The sequence below is a fragment of the Geotrypetes seraphini genome, chromosome 2 (assembly GCF_902459505.1).
Source record: "Geotrypetes seraphini chromosome 2, aGeoSer1.1, whole genome shotgun sequence".
In the NCBI taxonomy this organism is placed as follows: Eukaryota; Metazoa; Chordata; class Amphibia; order Gymnophiona; family Dermophiidae; genus Geotrypetes; species Geotrypetes seraphini.
The window spans coordinates 222,326,693-222,339,689 of NC_047085.1; the positions used below are offsets into that span (position 1 = coordinate 222,326,693).

Here is a 12,997-nt window from a genome sequence, read left to right on the forward strand (position 1 = left end):
GAATGCTGCTGCTACACAGGGAAAGGGGGAATGCTGCTGCACAGGGAAGGAGGGAATGCTGTTGCTGCTACACAGAGAAGGGGGAATGCTGCTGTTGCTACACAGGGAAGTGGGGGAGGGGGGAAAGGGAAAGGGGGCAGGGAGCAATCTTGGTTTGCTTTGGGGGGAGACAAAAGGGGGCCATGGAGCGAGACAGAAAGATAGGCAGGCAGCGCACGAGAATGAAAAACAGACACACAGAAAGACAGCAGGCAGGGAGAGAGATAGAAAGAAAGAAACACAGACAGGCAAAGGGGGCCAGGAAGAGAGACAGACAGAAAGAAAGACAGACAGTGGGAGGGAGAGAGTCAAAGAAAGGAAGAGACAGGGGCAGGGAGAGACACAGAAAGAAAGAAAGACAGATAGACATATTCTAGCACCCGTTAATGTAACGGGCTTAATGACTAGTGTGTGTGTGTATATATATATATATATATATATACACACATATATACACACACACACAGTATATATCCCCTCTCTCCCCACCCCCCAAAAAACATCTAAAGTTTACACTTGTAAAAGACGGTATAAAAAATCTATTAAGGAAAATAATCTCTCTTTACACGGTAGAGTACAATTGAGTTGCAACATGAATCCTCCCACTACAACAAAACAACAAAGTAGACAAGTCACTCTCAAAAGTCATTTTTTCATGTTTTCCATACAGAAATTGTGCATTATTTTATTGTTTCTTATAGACATAAATGACTTTAATAAAATTAAGTGAATAAAACATAATTTAAGGAGAAGATTGCAAATATACAATTTAAAAGAAAAAAAATTCTTGATGGTTAAAACAGAAGAGAACATAAAAAATCTAATTAAAAAGACAGAACCCAACATGATTTTGTAATGCATTTCACTGAGCATGTGCCATTAACAGTCAGCATAAATCTGAGGTGGGTCTCTGCAGTGAAGGGCATTGAATATGCTCCTCATTTCACCCCCTGGCTTTATTTCATGTCATCTTCGGCTTCATCTGAGCCTCTCTCATGATGTTCTCTTTCCCACTTCATCTCCTTCAACTCCTGCCTGTATTTCCGTTCAATGAAGCGCTTCTGATGGGCCATCTGGGGAAAGTTATCTGAAAGAAGGAGTAATATTTCATATTAATGGAAGCACTAAAATGTTTCTGCTGTATCAGTCCTAGGAAAAATAGGGTACTTTGGAGGTTGCGGTATCTTTTATCGGACCAACAGAAAGTTTCTACAACAGAGATCATGACTTCCAATGTGCCCCATTAGTAGAGGGCAAACAGCAACACATGCAGTGTTTTTATACACTTCTTTGTGCTATATGCAGCAGGAGGGAAAAGTGGTTGTCAGAGAGAGAAAAAAAATGGTCAGAACACCGTCATTATCTTACTTCTAATCCTTAATCACTTATAACAGAGAACATGATAGCAGAGAAAGCACAGTTACTTACCGTAACAGGTGTTATCCAGGGACAGCAGGCATATATTCTCACATGTGGGTGACGTCATCTACGGAGCCCCAGCGCGGACAGCTTTTCAAGCAAACTTGATTGAAGTTTCAAGTTTGCTATGCTGCACCACGCATGTGCATGCTTTCTTGTCCTCTAGAGGGCGCATCCCCACCTCGTGGTCCTCAGTTCCATAGCCAGCAAAGAAGCCATCCCCGGGGAGGAGGGCGGGTTGCGAGAATATATGCTTGCTGTCCCTGGATAACACCTGTTACGGTAAGTAACTGTGCTTTATCCCAGGACAAGCAGGCATGATATTCTCACATGTGGGTGACCTCCAAGCCAACCAAAAAAGGGCAGGTGGGAGGATGGCAATTTAGGAAAACAGGTTACGCAAAACCGACTGGCCAAACCGGCCGTCGCTTCTGGATAACGTATCCAGACAGTAGTGGGCGGTGAAAGTATGAACCGAAGACCAAGTGGCATCCTTGCAGATGTCCTCCACCGGAGTAGACCGGAGGAAAGCAACAGAAGCCGCCATCGCTCGGACCTTATGTCCCGTGACCCGACCATGCAACTCGAGACCAGCCTGAGCATAGCAAAAGGAAATACAAGCAGCCAACCAGTTGGACAAGGTGCGCTTGGAAACAGGACGTCCCAATCAATTAGGATCAAAGGACAAAAATAATTGAGGAACCTTCCGATGAGACTCGGTGCGTTGAAGATAAAAAGCCAACACCCTCTTACAGTCAAGCGTATGAAGTGCCGCCTCTCCTGGGTGAGAGTGGGGCTTCGGAAAAAACACCGGAAGAACAATGGACTGATTGAGGTGGAAATCAGACACAACCTTAGGTAAAAATTTAGGATGGGTGCGAAGAACCACCTTGTCATGATGGAACACAGTAAAGGGCGGGTCCGCAACCAAAGCCTGCAGTTCGCTAATCCGCCGAGCGGACGTGAGCGCAAGCAAAAAGATCACCTTCCAAGTGAGAAACTTAAGATGAGATTTGTCAATAGGCTCGAAAGGAGGTTTCATCAGTTGAGCCAAAACCACATTAAGATCCCAAACTACAGGAGGAGGTTTCAAAGGAGGATTAACATTCACTAGACCCCTCATGAAACGAACCACCAGAGGATGAAGAGAGAGAGACCGACCCTCGAGATGCCGATGGAAAGCAGCAATCGCACTGAGATGCACCCTAATGGAAGTCGTCTTCAGCCCAGACCTGGACAAATGCAACAAATATTCCAGAACCGAAGACACCGGAACCGAACTCGGATCCAGACAGTTCGAGGAACACCAGGAAGAAAATCTGAGAGTAACACTTCTGAGAGTAACAAAGCCTAGTCGAGACCTTACGCGAGGCTTCCAGAACCTCCCTCACAGACTGAGAAACCTGTGAAGTCATGGGGAAAGGAACCAAGCCGTCAGATGTAAAGATTGAAGATTGGGATGCAACAGCGAACCCCGACTCTGAGACAGCAGAGAGGGAAAAACAGGCAGAAGCAGAGGCTCCCTGACACTGAGTTGAAGGAGCAGGGAGAACCAGTGCTGACGAGGCCAACGAGGCGCAATGAGAATCATCGTGGCTCTGGACGACTTGAGATGAACCAGCGTCCTCAAGATCAGAGGAAAAGGAGGAAACGCATAAAGGAACCTCCCCCCCCCCCAGTCGAGAAGAAAGGCATCTGCCTCGAGACGGTCCGGTGCATACATCCGAGAACAATAGAGGGGCAGTTTGTGAGTCTCCGGGGAGGCAAACAGATCCACCTGAGGAGTCCCCCAGCGGTCGAAGACCTCGCGCAGAACTCGGGAGTTTAGCGACCACTCGTGCGGCTGGAGAAGACGACTGAGTTTGTCGGCCAGACAATTCTTCTCTCCCTGAATATAAACCGCCCGCAGGAAGATGTTCTGGGAGACCGCCCATTCCCAAAGGCGCAGGGCTTCCCGGCACAGAGCCCAAGAGCCCGTTCCCCCTTGTTTGTTCACATAATACATGGCCACCTGGTTGTCCGTCTGCACGAGAACTACCTGATCGTGCAGCAGGTGGCAGAACGCTTGAGCAGCCAGGAAAATGGCACAAAGTTCTAAAACATTGATGTGACAACTCCGGTCTTCTGCCGACCATAGACCCTGAGTCCGTAGACCGTCCAGATGAACTCCCCACGCGTACTCCGAAGAGTCCGTGGTCAGGACCTTGCAATGCGGAGGAACGAGAAAGAGCAAACCCCCGGAAAGATTGGAAGAGTTGGTCCACCAACGGAGCGAGCGTCTCAAGGAAGGAGTCACAGTGATAGGGGAGGAGACAGGGTCCCGATCCTGACGCCACTGGGAGGCCAAGGTCCACTGAGGAAGCATCAGGTGCAAACGGGCGAACGGAGTGACATGGACCGGCGACGCCATGTGGCCCAGCAGTACCATCAGGCGCTGCGCCGAAACTGAGGGTAGCAGCGAAACCTGTCGACTTAAGCGAAGCAGGGCCTCCAACTGTGGCGGGGGGAGGAACGAACGAAGGCGAACTGTGTCCAGCACGGCCCCGATAAACTGAAGGGATTGAGCCGGGCACAACTGAGACTTGGGGAAGTTCACTTCGAACCCCAGACGTTGAAGGAAAATGATAGTCTGACGGGTCGCTGAAATAACCCCTTCCTTGGAGGACGCCTTGATCAACCAATCGTCCAGGTAGGGGAAGACCTGCAGCCCCCGAGATCTCAGAGCTGCCGCTACCACCACCATACACTTCGTGAAGACTCGAGGGGACGAAGCCAGCCCAAAGGGGAGGACCCGATACTGGAGGTGCAACCCCCCCACCTGAAACCTGAGGAACTTGCGGAAGGCGGGATGCACCGGAACATGAGTATATGCCTCCTTCAGGTCCAGTGAGCACATCCAGTCCCCCGATTCCAACAGAGGGTACAGGACTGGAAGGGACAACATACGGAACTTCTCCCGGACAAGGAACTTGTTGAGCCTCCGGAGGTCCAGAATGGGGCGCAAGTCCCCTGTCTTCTTCGGGACCAAAAAGTAACGGGAGTAAAACCCCCGTCCCCTTTGGTCGGGGGGCACTGGCTCCACTGCCCGGAGACTCAACAAGGACCTGGCTTCTGACAGGAGAAGAGGAAGCTGGTCTCGACAGCCAAGAGAAGCCCCCGGCGGATGTTCTGGCGGCAAGGCTAAGAAGTTTAGCGAGTAACCCTCGGAGATGATCCGGAGCACCCAAGCGTCCGACGTGATCTCGGCCCAGGCTGGAAGAAAGGCCTGCAAGCGACCCCCGATAGGAAGGGGATCCTTCGACAGTGCGGAGGGGACATCACGTCAAAAAGACGGAGTCGGCTTAGACGCCCCTTGTGCCTGAGGCTTTGGTTGGGACGCTCTGCCCTGCTGAGGGGGACGCCGGGGCAGAGGCCTCGAGAAAGCCGGCATAGACTTCTGCGGGTATCGCCGCGGAGGAGGTCTAAACGGCTTCTGCGGCGGGGCCCGGGGTTTAGGACGGACCAATGAGGCGATAGAGCGCTCATGTTCCGACAAGCATTTGGTCGCCGCCTCCATGGACTCATCGAACAACTCGGAGCCCACACATGGAAGATTGGCCAGATGTTCTTGCAAGTTCGGGTCCATATCCAGGGTACGAAGCCACGCGAGACGGCGCATCGCCACCGCAAAGGCGGATACACGAGAGGCCAACTCAAACGCGTCGTAAACTGCGTGAAAAAGGTAGACGCGTAGCTGGGACAAATTGGCCATAAAGGTACCAAAATCCCCCTTATAGGAATCCGGCAGGACCCCATAATACCTGGGCAACGCCTTCACCATCTGCCTTAAATAGGATGAGAAGGTGAATGCGTAATTAAGGACCCTGGCAGCCATCATGGAGTTGGAATAGAGGCGACGACCAAACTTGTCCAGGGTCCGACCCTCCCGCCCGGGGGGGGACTGCCGCAGAGACCCTAGACGGCTGGGACTTCTTCAACGCCGACTCCACCAGCAACGACTGGTGGGACAGCTGCGTTTTATCGAAGCCCTTGCAAGGGACTGTGCGATACTTAGACTCCATCTTCGATGGAACTGCTGTGACTGTAAGAGGGGAGTCCAAGTTCCTCAGGAAGGTCTGGTGGAGAATCTTGTTGAGAGGCAGCCGAGGAGTCTCTCTAGGGGGAGAGGGCAAATCCTGCTCCTCCAAAAATTCCTTCGTGTAAAGCGAACCTGACGCCAGATCAAGGTCCAAAGCCCTCCCCATATCAAGCACAAATCTCAAAAAGGAGGAGGGCTTCGAAGGCGGAGAGGGAGATCGAGAAATCCTCGTCGCCAAGAAGGAAGGGGAAGCCTCACGGGAGTAACGAGGTTCCTTACCCATGCCAGACCCCGAACCCCAAGAAGCCGCCCCAAGCGACCTCGACGGGGTCGGGGACCGCCCACGCCCCGAGGAACCCCTGCGGGAAGTCCCCGGGGTATGGGGCATCGAGGCACGCCCCTTCCGCCTCGGCGAGGAATCCCTCGAACGCTCAACCTCGGAGGAGCGGAAAAGCCTCAGATTATCGAGGCGGAGCTCCGAGACACGGAGCGTCTCAGCCCCGGTAGGCGAGGAGCGACCGCGCCTCCGAGGAGACCCGTGGAAACGCTTGGGCTTCCTCGGCCGGCGCTTCGCCCGAGGCCGACCCGAGGGCGAGGAGCCCCAGGAGGACCTCGACGAGGAAGAGGTGTAAGAGATCCTCTGAACTCTCCGCACCTTGTCCCGAGGCCACACACTCCGATCCGGTTGGTCGACCGAGGTCGAGGGCAAGGTCGGGGTTGAGGCCGGAGCCACCCCGGGGGCTGAAGTCGAGGACACCGAGACCGCCGACTCGGAGCCGAAGCCGGCTGCAGGTGCGCTAAGGCGCCGGACAGCTCCGAGGCAATGAGGGCACGGAGCAAGTCCTGAAACACCGGGACCCCCATCATGGCCGGTAGATCCGGGGCCGGCGGGTGCTCCCTTGAGGGCGACCTCGGTCTCGAGTATTCCCTCGGGGCACCCAACTTCAACGCTCGGGGCGGGGCCGAGGACGACCCACCCGCACCCGTTGAGGATCCCAAGGATGGCTTCTTCGAAGTCGGAGCTGAGGAAGGAAGAGAGGACTTACCCCCTGTTGGCTTCGAGGTTGAGGATGCCGGCTTCGAGGAAGCAGAATGCCTCGGCGAGGCCGAGGTCAAGGCCGGGGCCGAAGCCGAGGCCGACGTCGAGGCCCGCTCCACGGGGTCGACAGCAAAGAGCTCCGCCATTCTGGCACGACGGCGGCGGAGAGCTCTAGGCTGAAAAGTCGAGCACCTGGGACAGGAATCGGTGGGGTGCTCGGGACCCAGGCAAAGTAAACACCACCGGTGGGGATCGGTGAGAGAGAGTAGCTGATCGCACCGGGTGCACTTTTTAAAGCCCGTCAAAGGACGGGACATGAAACCGAAAAACGGCCGGGAACGGAACGAGGTCCCGCGGCCGCAGCTACCGGGAGCTCCCGGAGCCGAACGAAAAAAAATTTTTTTTTTTTTTTGACGAGTAACGAACACACGAATAAAATAATAAAGAAAACAAGCACAGTGACCGAGAAAAATGACTCAGACGCGGTGTCAGAAGGCACAAAAAAGAGAGCACAATTTCCACAGGGCTTCTGGCTCCGCGGAAAAAACTGAACTGAGGACCACGAGGTGGGGATGCGCCCTCTAGAGGACAAGAAGGCATGCACATGCGTGGTGCAGCATAGCAAACTTGAAACTTCAATCAAGTTTGCTTGAAAAGCTGTCCGCGCTGGGGCTCCGTAGATGACGTCACCCACATGTGAGAATAACATGCCTGCTTATCCTGGGATAAAGACCATAAGGCCCAAGTAGTCCGTCTATTCTGTTGTAATACTGCAGGCTTTAAATCAGGGGTGGGCAACCACGATTCTGAGGGCCACAACCCAGTTGGGTTTTCAAAATTTCCACTATGAATATGCATGAGATTGATTTGCATATTATTTCTTCCATGTAAATAGATCGCATGCATATTCTTTGTGGAAATCTTGAAAACCCAACTGGGTTGTGACCCTTGAGGACTGTGATTACCCATCTCTGCCTTAAATCAAGAGAGTGTCAAACTACAATCTAGGAGGGTCACAAACTAGTTTGGGTTTCACACTATCACTAATGAATATGCACGAGAACTCTGAATGCACTGCAATATCCTGAAAATCAGATTGGTTTTGCGCACTTTGGCATCCTTATTTCCCTGCACCTAAAAATTCTGACAACTTGTCCAGTCGTTATTCAAATATTGCTACTGTATCAAACCATGTAACAAATTACAGCGGCCTCCAGGACAGCCAAACTTCAGACCAGCACTGTGAGAAGCAGGAAACAAAGACGTGAAACTGACAGGGTTGACGGTCAGTCTAGAGGAGGTATGCAGGCAGATTGATAGGCTTAAAAATGGGTTGCATCCGGAGAAGTTTCGTCAGCCGAAAGCCTGAAGTTATAATGCCATTGTACAGGTCCATGGTGAGACCTCATCTGGAGTACTGTGTTCAGTTTTGGAGGCTGCATTATCAGAAGGATGTGAAGAGGATGGAGTCGGTTCAGCAAATGCACACTAAGATGGTCTCAGGACTCAAGGATCTCCCATATGAAGAACGTCCAAGCAGGCTGCAGTTATATTCTCTCGAAGAATGCAGAGAGAGGGGAGACATGATACAAACATTCAAATATCTTACAGGCCGTACTGAGGTGGAGGAAGATATCTTTTTCCTTACAGGTCCCACGGCAACAAGAGGGCATCTGCTCAAACTCAAGGGTGGGAGACTTCATGGTAACATCAGGAAATACTTCTTACCGAAAGGGTGGTTGATCGTTGGAATAGTCTTCCACGTCAGGTTGTCGAGGCCAGCAACATGCTCGACTTCAAGAGACGATGGGATAAACATGTGGGTACACTCCGGGAAAATTCTTAGGGGGAGGGTTCTTTGAGTAAGTAGACTTGTTGGGCCAACGGCCCTTTTCTGCCGTCAGAAACAACTCTGTGTGGAAATACAGTGTCAAAACTCTCATTAAATTGTTTTTCTTTATTTTCTGTAAGTATTGGAAGTTTTGTTTTTGTGTTAAATGCATATATACCCATATCACATTAAAAACATCACATCTCAAACCCCTCTTTGTAAATCTTGAGTCAAATATTTTAGGAGAAAAATGGCTCTTTGCTTTAAAAAGGTTGCTGACCCCGGTCCTAGGGGTTGGTAGTTGACTATTCTAGGGTACTGATGGATCATAATTTTTTATCTCTTGGTTTATGTGTGAGTGAGCTTTTCTGTCTTAATTTTTTTATTGATTTTTGTATTGTACACCCATGAGTTATGTTTAAAGTGTAATAAACTTTAAGCTAACCAAGAACAAAAGGGCCTCCAAGGCCTAGCAGACTAACTAGACTGCACAGGCTTACTGCCTACCACCTGCCAGAGACTGAGATATACTGCTATTGTTTTGACTTCGCTGTCTTCTTTGGGAGACTTTCCCATACATCCACTATCCTGTCCATGGAATAATATTTTCTTAAAACTATTCTTCACTGAAAGGGGCTATAGTTGAACTGCTTTAACTAACAGCCAATCTGTCGATCAAATCGGAAAGGATTCCGGAAGACAGGAAAGTGGTGAATGTTACGCCGATCTTCAAGAAAGGTTTGAGGGATGATCCAGGAAACTACAGACCGGTGAGTCTGACCTCAGTACCGGGAAAGATGGTAGAGGTGCTGATAAAGAACCGCATCGAGCACCTTGACGAACACAATTTGATGAGGACCAGCCAGCACGGCTTCAGCAAACGAAGATCTTGCTTGACGAACTTGCTGCACTTCTTCGAGGGAGTAAACAGGCAGATAGACAAAGGTGACCCAGTCGACAGTGTATTGCACTTCTTCGAGGGAGTAAACAGGCAGATAGACAAAGGTGACCCAGTCGACAGTGTATATCTGGATTTTCAGAAGGCATTCGACAAGGTTCCGCATGAACGACTACTTCAAAAAATTGCAAGCCACGGAATTAAAGGTAAAATACTCATGTGTATTTAAAAACTGGCTGGCAGAGAGGAAACAGAGAGTGGGAGTAAATGGACAATACTCGGACTGGAAAAGCGTCACGAGTGGAGTGTTGCAGGTTTCGGTGCTTGGACCCGTGCTCTTCAACATATTTATAAACGACCTGGAAATTCGTACAACGAACGAGGTGATTAAATTTGCAGACGATACTAAGTTATTCAGAGTAGTGAAGACGCAGGAGGATTGCAAAGATCTGCAACGTGACATAAACACGCTCGAGAAATGGGCCGCAACATGGCAAATGAGGTTCAATGTGGGCAAGTGCAAGGTGATGCATGTCGGTAACAAAAATATTATACACGAATACAGGATGTCCGGGGCGGTACTTGGAAAGACCCCCCAGGAAAGAGACTTGGGAGTACTGGTCGACAAGTCGATGAAGTCGTCCGTGCAATGTGCGGCAGCGTCGAAAAAGGCGAACAGAATGCTAGGAATGATTAAGAAAGGGATCAAGAACAGATCGGAGAAGGTTATCATGCCGCTGTAACGGGCCACAGTACGTCCTCACCTGGAATACTGCGACCAGCACTGGTCGACGTACATAAAGAAGGACACAGTACTACTCGAAACGGTCCAGAGATGAGCGACTAAAATGGTTATGGGGCTGGAGGAGTTGTTGTACAGTGAGAGATTAGAGAAACTGGGCCTCTTCTCCCTTGAAAAGAGGAGACTGAGAGGGGACATGATTGAAACATTCAAGATACTGAAGGGAATAGACATAGTAGATAAAGACAGGTTGTTTACCCTCTCCAAGATAGGGAGAACGAGAGGGCACTCTCTAAAGTTAAAAGGGGATAGATTCCTTACAAACGTAAGGAAGTTCTTCTTCACCCAGAAAGTGGTGGAAAACTGGAACGCTCTTCCGAAGGCCGTTGTAGGGGATAACACCCTCCAGGGATTCAAGACAAAGTTAGACAGGTTCCTGCTGAACCGGAACGTATGCAAGTAGGGCTGGTCTCAGTTAGGGCACTGGTCTTACTGGTCTTTGACCTATAGGCCGCCGTGTGAGCGGACTGCTGGGCACGATGGACCACTGGTCTGACCTAGCAGCGGCAATTCTTATGTTCTCAGGAAATCATGTCTTCTGCCACCAGTCTGATTCAGTATCCCACTTTTGCAGCTAATAATCAATGACATCTGTATACATGGTTTTCTGAATCAAAAAGCAAGGATGAAATAGACAACATGACTTGTAGATATTAACAATGATATCCATGTGCTGCCTCATTTATATATAAATAATGAATTTTGAAAAATTAATATTCATAGCCTGATTTACATATGCAAATGGTGTGCATGCCTTTTTAAATTGCCTACATGGCTTGGAAGAAAAGTGTTCTTCAGCTTTCATTCAGTCATACAGAACTCAAGTAGTTAATAAACATGTTAAAACTTATGCCAAAGACATCTAGCCTTTGTAGATTGGCTCACAATGATTAGACAAATTTCTAACTTTTGTTTATATTCGAGTCAAAACTTTTTTTGGGGAAAAATGGTTACCTTGATTTATATTCAGGTCAGTTTATATTTGAATATATACGGTACTTAGATACTGAAATCTATAAATCTTGCTGTGTTTCTTGGTCTTCTGTTTCTCCACTGTTGCCAATTATTTGGACATTTTCTTTAATGCTGATCTTTCTTCTCTCTAACATTACCATTTTTTTCATGGCTTCATCTAGATCATTGATGTTTTAATTTTTTCAGATTCTGCTTTGTACTCACCTTGCACCTCCTATCAATTTCTCAGCCCTTAAATGTGATTCTGCTCCCTCTCTGGTTATTGTTGCCCTGGACTGTCCTCTTATAAGCAGGAAAAAGTTTCCATATTATCCTTAAAGGAAAGAAGGGACAAACCTTCTGCCAAGAGCTCTCTGAAGGAAGATCAAAATATGAGGATATCAAGATCAGCCCTTCAACCAGTCTCTGACAGTGGTCAATCCAGGTTGTTCTTTCACTAAAACAAAGCAATTAGCTTACAAAAACCAAGGACAAGAATTTTATACCAAAGGACAGTTGATTTCTGTGATATGTGATTTTTCAATGATAAACCATTTGTTGGTTGTTAATTGCATGACTGTTTTGGCCAGGAATGCCCTTTCAGTGGAAGTGGTGGGACAAAAATACCTCTCCAAGCCGGATATCTCTGCAGGAATTCAGGCCCGAATTTCAGCCTGCCGATCCGACATTGCTGCTTGGATGTCTCGCCACTATCTCAAACTGAATTTGGCTAAAACTGAACTTCTAATCTTTCCCCCAAACCCGCCTCCCCCCTCTCACCGTTCTCTATCTCTGTGGATAATGCTATCCTCCTCCCTGTCTTGTCAGCTCGCAACTTTGGGGTGATCTTTGACTCTCTCTCCTTCTGTGCTCAGATCCATCAGACCGCCAAATCCTGTCGCTTCCTCCTCTATAACATTACCAAAATCCATCCTCTTCTCTCTGAACACAGGACCAAAACCCTTGTCCACGCTCTCGTCACCTCGCGCTTAGACTACTGCAACATACTTCTCTCGAGCCTCCCGCGCACCTGTCTCTCGCCTCTTCAATCTGTTCAAAATGCTGCTGTGCGACTCATATTCCGTCAGAGCCACTATTCTCACATTAACCCTTTCCTCCCCGTCCATTTCCGAATACAGTTTAAACTCCTCTTGCTGACCTACAAGTGCGTTCGCTCTGAAGCCTCCCGATCTCTCCTTGCTCATCTCTCCCTATGCTCCCCCCTCCCCATGATCTCTGCTCATCGAGCAAGCCCCTTATCTGTACCCTTCTCTTCCACTGCCAACTCCAGACTCCGTATCTTCTTTCTTGCGGTGCCGTATGCCTGGAAGAGTTTGCCTAAATCAACACGTTGTGCTCCATCCCTGGCAGTGTTCAAATCCAAGCTAAAGGCCCACTTTTTTGAAACTACTTTCAACTCTTAACTCCCCCTCACTGCTGTCAAGATACCTATACCCACTATAATCTCCCCAACCCTGCTGCTGTCAGATACCTATACCTACTATAACCTCCCCAACCCTGAAATGTCCTGTCTAAATTAGATTGTAAGCTCTTCTGAGCAGGGACTATCTATTGTATGTTAAAATGTACAGCTCTGCGTACACCTTTCAGCGCTATAGAAATAATAAATAGTAGTAGTAGTCATAATTCAAAAAGGCATGAGATAAACACAAATGATCTCTATTTTCTACTCAAAGCAAAACTTAAATGATTTTCATATTACGAAAAAGCATTAGAGGCAACCTCCATAGGGTGGCAGTTACAGCCTTAAATAAGAGAGGGGTTAACCTGCAAGGAACAGCAGTTACAATAATAATAACCATGCTGGTTTTTATCTGCCATTATTTACTATGTTACTGTTTGACAATGACTTAGCATGAGAGATCTATTATATAGTTTATTGAGAAAATCATCTGCAATCACAAACAATGACACGG

At 48.8% G+C, this 12,997-nt stretch overlaps 1 protein-coding gene across 1 annotated transcript in view; it reads right to left on the bottom strand.

Moving 5' to 3' along the window:
* Positions 1-690: 690 nt before the first annotated feature.
* Positions 691-12,997, bottom strand: part of DROSHA (drosha ribonuclease III) — a 318,886-nt gene continuing 306,579 nt past the window's right edge. Inside the window, exon 32 of the mRNA XM_033934987.1 lies at positions 691-1,126. Coding sequence (XP_033790878.1) covers positions 996-1,126 — 131 coding nt within the window. The 3' untranslated portion in view covers positions 691-995. The remainder of the gene's footprint in view (positions 1,127-12,997) is intronic.